This window comes from Lampris incognitus, chromosome 5 (genome assembly GCF_029633865.1).
Source record: "Lampris incognitus isolate fLamInc1 chromosome 5, fLamInc1.hap2, whole genome shotgun sequence".
Lineage (NCBI taxonomy): Eukaryota > Metazoa > Chordata > Actinopteri > Lampriformes > Lampridae > Lampris > Lampris incognitus.
Window position 1 is genome coordinate 27038596 of NC_079215.1, and position 11492 is coordinate 27050087.

The 11492-nt window shown below is 43.6% G+C and overlaps 1 protein-coding gene across 3 annotated transcripts in view; it reads left to right on the forward strand.

Annotated features, from left to right (window-relative positions):
- Window positions 1-11346: 11346 nt before the first annotated feature.
- The window catches only part of LOC130112544 (Kv channel-interacting protein 2-like), an 11718-nt gene continuing 11572 nt past the window's right edge, over window positions 11347-11492 (forward strand). For all 3 annotated transcript variants that reach the window (XM_056279961.1, XM_056279960.1, XM_056279962.1), the window contains exon 1: window positions 11347-11419. In XM_056279961.1, coding sequence (XP_056135936.1) covers window positions 11347-11419 — 73 coding nt within the window. The remainder of the gene's footprint in view (window positions 11420-11492) is intronic.

An 11492-nucleotide genomic window follows, 5' to 3' on the forward strand; every position in this document is an offset into this window, starting at 1 on the left:
TCTGAAAAATAAAACATAATTGTTGTCCAATGGGCTGCCCAATAGTACCAAAGTGGATTGGGGCACTTGAGACCTCCTCTATCATAAAGTAGGTACAGGAGTGACAACCGCAGCCTTGGGCATCTATTATTCCACAGAAATCTTACGAAAACTTTCCTTAAGTTTGAGAATAGGTTAGTAGGAGGTGGCAATGGGATGCTCCGAAACAAATACAGGAGTTTGGGCAGTATGTTGGATTTAAGAATATTAATTCTTCATATAAGTGATAAGAGTAAAGAATACCATCTGTCTGTGGAAGAGATAATTCAGTCTACCATGGGGGTATAATTAACCCCCACAAGGTCCCTAATACATGGCAACATCTTTATACCCAGGTATGTAAAACAGTCTACTATCTTGAAATGAGAAAATTTTCCAGCATTGTTTCTTTCCTCTGATTTAAGTGACATCAAGGAAGATTTGTCTTTGTTTACTTTACATCCTGATAGCCTTCCAAATGAATGTAGCAAATCAAGCAAGGTTGGGATAGAATATTCCAATTTTTCCAGTAAGAGAATAATCTCATCAGCAAATAAAGCAATTCAGTGTTCCTGTTGGCCTATAGACACACCAGTTATGTTTTTGTGAGATCGTACAGCAATGGCAAACGGTTCAGTTGCTAGTAGAAATAATAAAGGGCATCCCTGATGACAGCCCCGTTGGATTTTAAATGGTTTGGATGTAATTCCATTTCTTAATATTTCTACATACAGATCATTATATAAAAGTTTAACCCATCCCCATTTCCTCTGTCAGACCATAATCTCATCCAGTTCACTATTCCATCCCCAACCCCTCGGCCACACCTCCTCAGAGAAATAACATTCTGCAATACTAAATCTATCAACCCCTCCAACTCTCTGATCTGCTCCACTGCTCTCCCCCTGGAACCAGCCTCTACCTCACCTGATGATCTCACCAATCACCTCAGCGCCACTCGGTCTGCCTCCCTCAACATGCTGGCCCCTCTCAAAACAAAAACAGTCTCCTTCAACACCTCTGCACCCTGGTTCACACCCGAGCTCCGCACAATGAAACAGACTGCCCGCCAACTGGAACAACTCATCAAGAAAACATCTCTCACTGTACATCAAGAAGCCCACAAACTCAACCTCTCCGCCTACAAAGATGCCCTCACTGCCGCCAAGTCTGCCTATTTTTCCACCATCATTAATGATTTCAACTGTAACCCCCCCCCTCTCTTTTCCACTGTGAACAACCGCCTCAAGCCCCATGCCGATGCCCTCTCCATCTTTGCTCCTGAACAATGCAACTAATTTCTCCAATTTTTTGCAGACAAAACCCCCGCTATCAACAAATCACTGTCCCCTGCATCTGACTCGGCAGCCCCTACTCCGGCCCCTCTTCTCCTCATTCCCCTCGACTTCCCTACTCCTCTTCCTGATTGCCGCCTCTCCCAGTTTGTTCCAGTTGCCCCTACCACTATCTCTGAACTCATCAGCTCATCAAAATCCACAACCTGCTCCCTTGATCCCCTCCCCACCCCCTTACTGAAGAAATGTCTCCCTGCCCTATGCCCCTACCTCACCAACCTTTTCAATCCCTCACTGTCCCATGGAATTGTCCCCTCTGCCTCCAAAACTGCTGCTGTCACCTCAATTCTCAAGAAACCCGGTCTTGATCCATCCTGCCTCAACCACTACTGGCCAATCTCCAACCTCCCCTTCCTCTCAAAAACCCTGGAATGCGTTGTCGCCACACAGCTCTAAACCTACCTACACTCCAACAACCTACTTGAAGCCCTCCAGTCCGGTTTTCACCCACTCCACAGCACTGAAACTGCACTCCTTAAAGTACTGAATGACCTCCTCACCTCTGCTGATACTGGAGCCCTTAACATCCACATCCTCCTCGACCTGAGTGCAGCCTTTGATACTGTGAGCCACAACATTCTGCTCACCATACTGAAAGATATCGGTATTGAAGGCACCGTACTCAGCTGGATCAAGTCCTACCTCTCCAACAGGTCACACTTCATCTCACTTCACAACCACTCCTCTGTTCCATCCACAGTCACACAAGGTGTTCCCCAAGGTTCTGTACTTGGCCCCTACTTTTCATCATCTACATCCTCCCTCTTGGTCAGATTCTCCACCATTTCAACCTGGACTTCCACTGTTATGCTGATGACACCCAGATATACCTCAGCACCAAATCCCCTCACAACCCACCCCTCTCTCACATCGACTCCAGTCTGTCCACAATTAAAGTCTGGATGCAGCAAAACCTCCTCAAACTCAACGGTGTAAAACTGAACTCCTCTTCATTGGCTCTAAGTCCACTTTCAGCCAAATCAACAACCTCACACTCACAATCGATGGCACTACTGTCGCCCCTTCCTCCCAGGCATGCAACCTTGGTGTGATCCTTGATCCCATCCTCTCCCTTGAGCCCCATATCCACCAAATGGTAAAATCCTACAAATCTGTGGCGGCAGATTGTGTTGATTGTTTTGGTGACAATATTTTCCCGGGGCAACGCCGGGTACCTCTGCTAATGTGTGTGTGTGTGTGTGTGTGTGTGTGTGTGTGTGTGTGTGTGTGTGTGTGTGTGTGTGTGTGTGTGTGTGTGTGTGTGTGTGCATATATATATATAGCGTTTTTTTCCCGAAACCGTCAATGGTGTTATAAGTGCTCAACTAATGAGGAGCGGAATATCAACACAGATACAGGGAAAAAAAGGTTTACTGCAATGCATTAACACTTTTTCCCCTGTATCTGTGTTGATATATATATATATATATATTCTTTTTGTAATGTATAGCAGCTGAATTAACTTAAGAGAAGGTGATCAGGGGTAGGAAAAAATACATGTATACTGCCTCTTATTCCTTTTTGAACATGTAATAAATAATCTGATATATCTGGAGATTTGTTCGCTGAGTTTGATGTGTGGATTTATTGATCACTTCAGATTATTGGCAATGGATTATCTAAATGTTATGTCTTGCATATTTACATGTTCGAAATCATTCATTCATTCATTCATTCATTCATTCATTCAATGCAAATGTACCCGAGTTAGCTTAGAGGCTGGTTTCCATCGGCAGTACCTTTGCCTGATGTTGTTAGGCATCTTAGGTTAATAAAGTAGTAAAAATAATACATGTGCGTAGGTAAAGAACATACGACAGTGTGATATATAAAAACAAAAAAGAAAAAGAAACATACAAAATAGTTAATATACAATACAAGAAAAACAAGAATAAACAAACAAGAAAATATACTTTGCACAAAAAGTAAGGAAATTGTGTTTGGTAGATTTCTTTGTTGTAACAATGCTTCTTGGCAATAAATCTTATACCGCTGGAAAGTCTGTTTATTTCCTTTTTAAATGGTGCCACATTTGTAAGGAACATGCATTTGTGGGATGAGCAGCAGAGCTGAGTATGTGGGTTGCGCCCATGAAAAATTTGCCAAATCTTTTCTGCCAATGCCAAACAGCTTATTTTGCTGTTGCTATTGACTCTTGTTTTGAGCTTCTGTGCCCCAGGTGCTGACAATCAGGTGCCTGATATAAGATTTATTGCCAAGAAGCATTGTTACAACAAAGAAATAATCTACCAAACACAAATTTCCTTACTTTTTGTGCTAAGTTTATATACATCCATCCATCCACTATCCAAACCGCTTATCCTGCTCTCAGGGTTGCGGGGATGCTGGAGCCTATCCCAGCAGTCATTGGGTGGCAGACGGGGAGCCATCCTAGACAGGTTATCCAAAGGAGTTGAATCAAGTGCAACTGGACTTGGTATATATCCGTGAAGACGTTTCGCCTCTCATCCAAGAGGCTTCCTCAGTTCGTGCCTTTCTGACTAGACCAAGCTAGTCTGACTGGCTCGTGATGAAACTCAGATATTTATCCTCTAGGAGTCGTTGTCGGAGCTATTGATATGCGTAGCTCTTTGTGATCTGATGTTTACCAACGCCCATCGCTAACAGAGCCATAGATGTGAGTGGCTCTTTTGTGTGCCGATGTTATGGCCTCGCCCGTCGTTATCGGAGCTATTGATTTGCATTTGTTTAGCAGCGATGGTCGTTGGGGGTGTTAGTTTCGACTTCATTGTTCAGTGGTCATGAGAGTGGTTGGAGCTGTTAGTGACCGACTGTTGTTCTTGGAGGTTAGGCTTCTTGAGTCTCCTGGGTAGAGATGAAAGGACGGCATTGTAAGTGGGAGATAGGTGGTGTCGCAGACCTCCTCCTCTGTTGAGGGATGGTTTTTCCAGTTTCGCATAGATGGCTTCCTTCACCCCTCTTTCAAACCATCTATCTTCTCTGTCCAAAATGTGTACGTTGCTGTCCTCGAAGGAGTGCGTCTTCTCCTTTAGGTGTAGATAGACTGCTGAGTCTTGTCCTGAGGAGTTTGGCCTTCTGTGTTGGGCCATCTGTTTGTGTAGTGGTTGTTTGGTTTCTCCTATGTATAGGTCAGTGCAATCCTCATTGCATTGTATGGCATACACCAGATTGCTTTTCCAGGTGTGTGGTACACGGTCTTTGGGATGAACCAGTCTTTGTCGGAGTGTGTTGCTTGGTTTGAAGTATACCGGGATGCGGTGTTTGTTGAAAATTCTCCTGAGTTTCTCGGAGACCCCAGAAACATACGGGATGACTGTGCTATTCCTTCTGTTCCTTTTCTCCTCGTCGCTCACCTGGTTGGTCTTTTTGGAACATGTTGCAGTTTTCACAAAGGTCCAAATGTCATTGCCGCAGGTTTTTAAAGCTCCCCTCAGGTGTTTGTGTTCTTCTCGTTGGGCCTGAGTGCTGCTGGGCACATTGTCAGCTCTGTGTTGCAAAGTTCTGATGACGCTCAGTTTGTGTTCCAGCGGGTGGTGTGAGTCGAAAAGTAGATATTGGTCTGTGTGTGTAGGTTTCCTGTAAACCCCAGTGTGGAGGCTCCTGTCTTCCCCAATGTGGACGTCACAGTCCAAGAAGGGCAAACTGTTGTTCTTTACGTCTTCCCTTGTGAACTTAATGTTCTTGTCCACTGAGTTGATGTGTTTGGTAAACGCTTGCACCTCTTGTGTTTGGATTTTGACCCATGTGTCATCCACATATCTGAACCAGTGGCTCGGAGGTGTTCCTCTGAAGGAGTTCAGGGCCCTGTGTTCTACCTCTTCCATATATAAGTTGGCCACAATGGGTAATACTGGTGAGCCCATTGCACAGCTGTGTTTCTGTCTGTAAAACTGGCCCCTGAATCGGAAATATGTAGTGTTCAGGCAAAGGTCCAGTAGTTGGCAAATCTGGTCTGGGCTGAGGTTGGTCCTATTGTGGAGAGTGTCGTCCCGTAGCAAACGTTGCCTCACAGTTTTTAAAGCCTCCATGGTTGGGATGCAGGTGAATAACGAGGTCACATCGTAGGATACCATGGTTTCATCCGGTTCCAGTTTTACGCCTTGGACCTTGTCCACGAAGTCAATGGAGTTTGGGTATGGTGAGGTGTTTCGCCCACTAAAGGGGTCAAGATGTTGGCTATATGTTTGGCAATGTTGTACGTGACCGAGTTTATGCTGCTGACGATGGGCCTGAGGGGGGTTCCATCTTTATGGATCTTAGGGAGTCCATATATGCATGGAATGTTATCTTGTGGATAGAGACGGTGGTATTGTATCTGATAAATGGTTCCTCCTTTCTGTAGTTTCTGTAGGTACTCTATTATTCTCCTCTTGTAACCACTAGTAGGATCGCATCTCAGAGGTTCATAGGTGTTGGTGTCGCTGAGTAATGACGTGATCTTGGCGTGGTAGTCTGTTGAGTTGAGGATAACCGTGCATCTCCCCTTATCTGCTGGAAGGATAGTGATGTTTTCGTCCTTGCTCAGGGCTGTCACGGCTTTCCTTTCCTCCATGGTTAGGTTGGAAGGAGGGAGTTTCGCATTGGACAGAGCTGCTGATACCTTTAACCTAAGCTGTTCCACCTCAGTTTCCGTTAGCTTGTTTTTCTTTATGGCTGATTCTGTGGATGTGATGAGGTCAACTATAGGTAGTTGTTTGGGTGTCATGGCAAAGTTCAGTCCTTTGGCTAAGACCTCCTTCTCTGATTGTGAAAGTACCTTGTCCGACAGATTCTTGATCCATCTGTTCTGTGTTCCGTTGTGTGTGGGATGTTCTGTCTTTTGTCTCCAAGTAAGTATATCTGCTTGGCTAGTGTTGAGAGGCGAAACGTCTTCACGGATATATACCAAGTCCAGTTGCACTTAATTCAACTCCTTTGGATAACCATGACCTGGATGAATGAGAACATTCACAGACACCCTAGACAGGCTACCAGGCCATCACAGGGATGAAAATAGAAACAGAATATACAAATAATGTAGAAAAAGATAATAAAGATAATATAGAAAATAATATATACAAAAAGCAGACATACAACACAGCTAATGTACAATACAGTTAAACAACATGTTAAAGGTATGTGTGACTAGTATCAATGTTGACATTGTTGGTTCCTAATAAGCCATTTCGTGACATTACATTTAAATGAATAATAGGATGGGGACGTTCTAATTGATTGTGGTACTGAGTTCCATTGATGCGATGCTCTAAAGGAGAAGACAGCCTGACTAAATGCAGTTCTCCTGTGTGAGATTGTGCAGTCCCTTCTAGCTGCACCTCTACTAGCTCTGTTTGTGATAGATTTGAAGTTGATGAAGCTGGACAGAGGAGGAGGCGCTAAACCATGCATGATCTCATAAACTAAGAAGACATTTTTGTATTTGATGAGGTTTTCCCAGCCAAGTAGATTATACTTTTTAAGAATATGGCAATGACGAAAACTGAATGGCTTCTTATCTAAGGTTTTGAGTGCTTGGTTGTATAATGATTCCATTGGTTTTAGTGCTGTAGTGTGTGTGTTAGACCAGCTTATCAAACAATAGGTGATGTGGGAAACAACCATTGAGTGGAAGTATATCTTTGCTGCCTCAGTTGATAGATAGTCTCTGGTAAACCTGAAATTTGCCAAACTAAACTTTACTTCATTGCAGACCCTTTTTATATGGGTTTTAAATCTATGTGTACTGTTAAATATTTGTATTATGAGACAACTTGTAGTTTCTCTCCCTGGACGAGAATATAGTGCTCTACATTTATGCTGTTGCCCTTTGAGAAAAACATACAAACTGTTTTCGACACATTCAATTGCAGACATTGGTTAAGTCAGGATGTGACTGTCACCATAACATCTGTTAACTTGATTGCAACCTCTTCTGTAGTTTTACCATGAGTAAAAATAACTGTATCATCAACATACATTAAGATGTCACATTTTCCACACACAGATGGTAGATCATTAATGTACATGCTGAATAGGATTGGACCCAGTATAGAGCCCTGCGGGACACCGGTTGATAGATCTAGAAAATTAGACGTATAATTATCAATTTTGACAAGTTGGGAACGAGATGAGAGGTAGGAAATGATAAGGTTGGCAAATTCTGTGGAACGATTGAAATTGAGTACTTTATGCAGTAGGATGTTATGATTAACAGTATTGAATGCTTTCTACAGATCAAGGAACATAGCCCCTACAGCTTCACCTTTGTCCATTGGCGCCTTAACTTTTTCTATTAAGTAGCATGTAGCCGTTTCTGTTGAGTGATTAGCCCTGAATCCAAATTGCATTGGGTGCACTTGGAATGCGCTATGGAGATGGTCAGTGATTTGCTCGGCAACTAGTTTTTTGAACACCTTTGATACTATGGATGAAATACTGATGGGCCTGTAGTTAGTGTTTCCTCCAGGGAGAAGCTTTTCTGCCTTAGCTGGTCTGGACTTCCGCCATCCATTATGAAACTGGCAATTCGTCATGACAGAGAGTGTGCTACTTTTAAAGGGAGTAAGCGGAACTGATTTGATTGGCCATAATTGAAGACAGCCCCTACCACTCCTACTGAAAATTTATTCCTTCTAATCCAGCCCTTTTACAACTGAGCCTCCATTGCGCCCAATTACCACCAGTGCAACATGTCCCAAAATTAGCAAAAAAGGATTGGCCACACCTTAGATTGACTTGCACCGTGAACTAGCGCCAGCATCTTCAACTGTGCTATGACCCGGAAACTAGAGCCCTCCTAATCAAAAGCTGCCCCCCCCCCCGCACCAGTTTGGGAAGGAACCAATTACAAGTCAGACATTTGTGTGTGTGTGTGTGTGTGTGTATGTGCTTGTGTGTGTGTGTGTGGGGGGCAGGCTCCCCTGGCACCTCCCTTCCCTTCTCTTCTGTATATCGACAAGGTGTTTTAGGCTGGGACTCCGTATTTGTACACCATTTCCCCCGGGGTTAACATGAGATTAAGATAAAGGTCAAGGTTAAGGTCAGGGCCAGGGATGGGATGGGGGTCCAGGTTAAAAAGGTTAACTCAGAAATGATTAAGGTGGCATCATCTGGGTGAAATGACATACAAATAGGAAGCCCGGTTTTGACAACTGACTCACCCTTTCAAAACATAAAAAAAGATCGTCATTTCTCTCTAACATACGCAATCTGTGTGTTGATTTTCACAAGCTTTGAAATTTTTCTCTTTCTCCTTTAGCTACATGAATTCGTAAAGGCCATTTGGGGAAATAAGCAGTGATAGCTTTCATCTGAATTCCCCTACTCAGGCATCCAGTATTGTCCAAGATTTGGACATTGAATTTATATTTTCTTCTTTAAAACACAATAATATTTTCTATTGAGGAGTGAGTATGAACCTTTGATTCAGTACTTAAGGTTGTAAATTGGTGACCGAGACTGTCATCTTACCTGTCATGCTGAGCTCTATTTTGTATCCTGTGTACACATTTGTCCCTCATCACCGATCATCCCAGACTATGTTTAGGTTCAGCTATCAATCAAAGTTCATTATTGGTTATCTGTCAGGCCGGTTCCTCAGCCTGTAATAATGCTGAAACCCCCCACGGGGAGATGAACACTATTCATATGAGCTGCTTTAAACAGACCCTTGAAACGTAATGTATTCAAATACCTCTTAAGTATGTCCCTCCTCTCTCTCTCTTGTTCTCCTGCTTTCTCTCTCTCTCACTCTCTGGTGCTCTCCCCTTTCTCTGTTTCTCTCTCTCTCTCTCTCTCTCTCTCTCTCTCTCTCTCTCTCTCTCTCTCTCTCTCTCTCTCTCTCACTCTCTCTCTCTCTCTCTCTCTCTCTCTCTCTCTCTTTCTCTCTCTCTCGCTCTACCCCCTCTCTGTCTGTCTATCTATCTGTCTATCTATCTGTCTATCTATCTATCTATCTATCTATCTATCTATCTATCTATCTATCTATCTATCTATCTATCTATCTATCTATCTATCTATCTATCTATCTATCTATCTATCTATCTATCTATCTCTCTCTCTGTCTCTGATTTTGGGCATCAGTTCTTTTTTTGATGTACCAGTATCTGCTCTATTTTGCCCCCCCCCCCAAAGATCCCTATTTTGAGATTTTTTTTCTTCCACTCTTCTTCGGCTCTGTCACTAAAACTCATTCATTCGTCAGGCGTCTCTTTCCTCCTTTCCTGGCTCTGCATTTTTCTTTACCTTTACCTTTACCGCTGTCTCCCATCTCTCGCTTACTCCCCTGCTCATCGGTCTCCTGATGTGTGACACCATAACGGTAGTTTGTCCATCAGCCAGCTTCAGTTCAATATCCCAGAGATGAATGGCCAGTTAATTCACAATGAGCTTCATTTCCTTTTCTTTGGCAGGATAACCCCCCCCCCCCCATGTCTTTTTACTGTGTGGCAGTTAGTTTGAAATAACTGTATACTGTTGGGACTTAACTTTCTTATCGGCGTTGGGTCTTCCATGGTTAATAGATAATACCCTCTTCTTTACCGGGTGGCGCATGATAAAGGGCAAAAAAAAATATGGGATTAAATTGGATTTATGAGCCTGGATTAAAGCCTCCATTACTACAAATCACTCCATGCTGTGGTACTACGTTGACATATTTGTCTTGCAAAGGAGACCTAAAATAGAGGTGGGAAATGTGCCCCAAGGACGGATAGAAAAATAATCTTTCTCTGAACGAACTGGGATGTCAAAGGAAATATCGCCAGATGTTTGATGTGGATGACTTTAACTTCATACACAATCCTCTTTTTTCACCCCCATGACAACATTTGGATGTAGCTGTTCTTACCTGTTCTAGATCAGAGACATTCGTGATCATCTTTTCATTATTTTTCTTTATTTTTTCAAATTAAAACTCTGGCGCATACAGTTCTGAATATGAGCGAGTCATCTATATCATCTCCCGGCAAGCTCAGGGACACCCAAGTGCAATGGCATTGATCCCAGGCACTTACTTTCGCCAACCAAGCCAAAGCAGAGATGTCAGCCACCATCTATCAGAGAAGCATAGATCATCAGAAACCCCACCACCCATCCACACACACACACACACACACACACACACACACACACACACACACACACACACACACACACACACACACACACACACACACACACACACACACACACACACACACTTGATGCTCTCATTTATCCAAGTGTGTCAGTTAAATAATAGATATGAAACATGGGTCCTTTGAGGGACACAGAAAAAGAAAACGACATTTCTTTCCTTAACATCTGTATGTATGAGCGCGTGCGCTTGCGCGTGCGTATGTATGTATCTATCTATTTATCTATCTCAGGCAGGTCGAAAGGCAGGTGGAGTAAGTCCTACCTTCCTAATTTATCCCGGGCGAGACTTTATGGGAGGTGCGCCTCTCCCAGGACTGCTCCTCGGGTCGAGCAGATGAAGCACCACCACCTGCCTCCGACCAAGGTGATCCTATGTGGATGCATGCGAGTCGGCAGATTTCCGAATCGACTACAGTGTAAAAAAAAAAACAAAACAACTGTAGATTTAAAGTTTATACAGTAAACCGCGTAGAAACGACGCAAGGACCAGGAGTGAAACCGTAAGGGCGGACTGTGCGCGGGGACGTGTGAAGCGCGTGGGAGCGGAGCAGGAGACGGGAGTTTGGGTTTTGTGGCGACGCATTTTTGGTGTGTGCATCATGAACGTTGGCAAAAGAAGAATGGACGCAGAATAGAAATGAACACTCAAAAGTGATCGAATTAGACTACATATGCTGCACCGACGCGGGGGGGGGGTACTGAGAGAGAGAGAGAGAGAGAGAGAGAGAGAGAGAGAGAGAGAGAGAGAGAGAGAGAGAGAGAGAGAGAGAGAGAGAGAGAGAGAGAGAGAGAGAGAGAGAGAGAGAGAGAGAGAGAGAGAGAGAGAGAGAGAGAGACTGATTCGTAGCCAGGTTTAGAGGCACTTCGTGTGAAGATGAAATCAAGTAGTCAAGACCAGAGTTTGTCCGATTCCAGAGAACTGGACAGGTCGTACGACCCTCTCACAGGTAGGAGAAAACAGTGTCTTTTTTGTTTGTTTGTTTGTTTTCCACGATGAATAATGAAGCGCAACTTCACGTG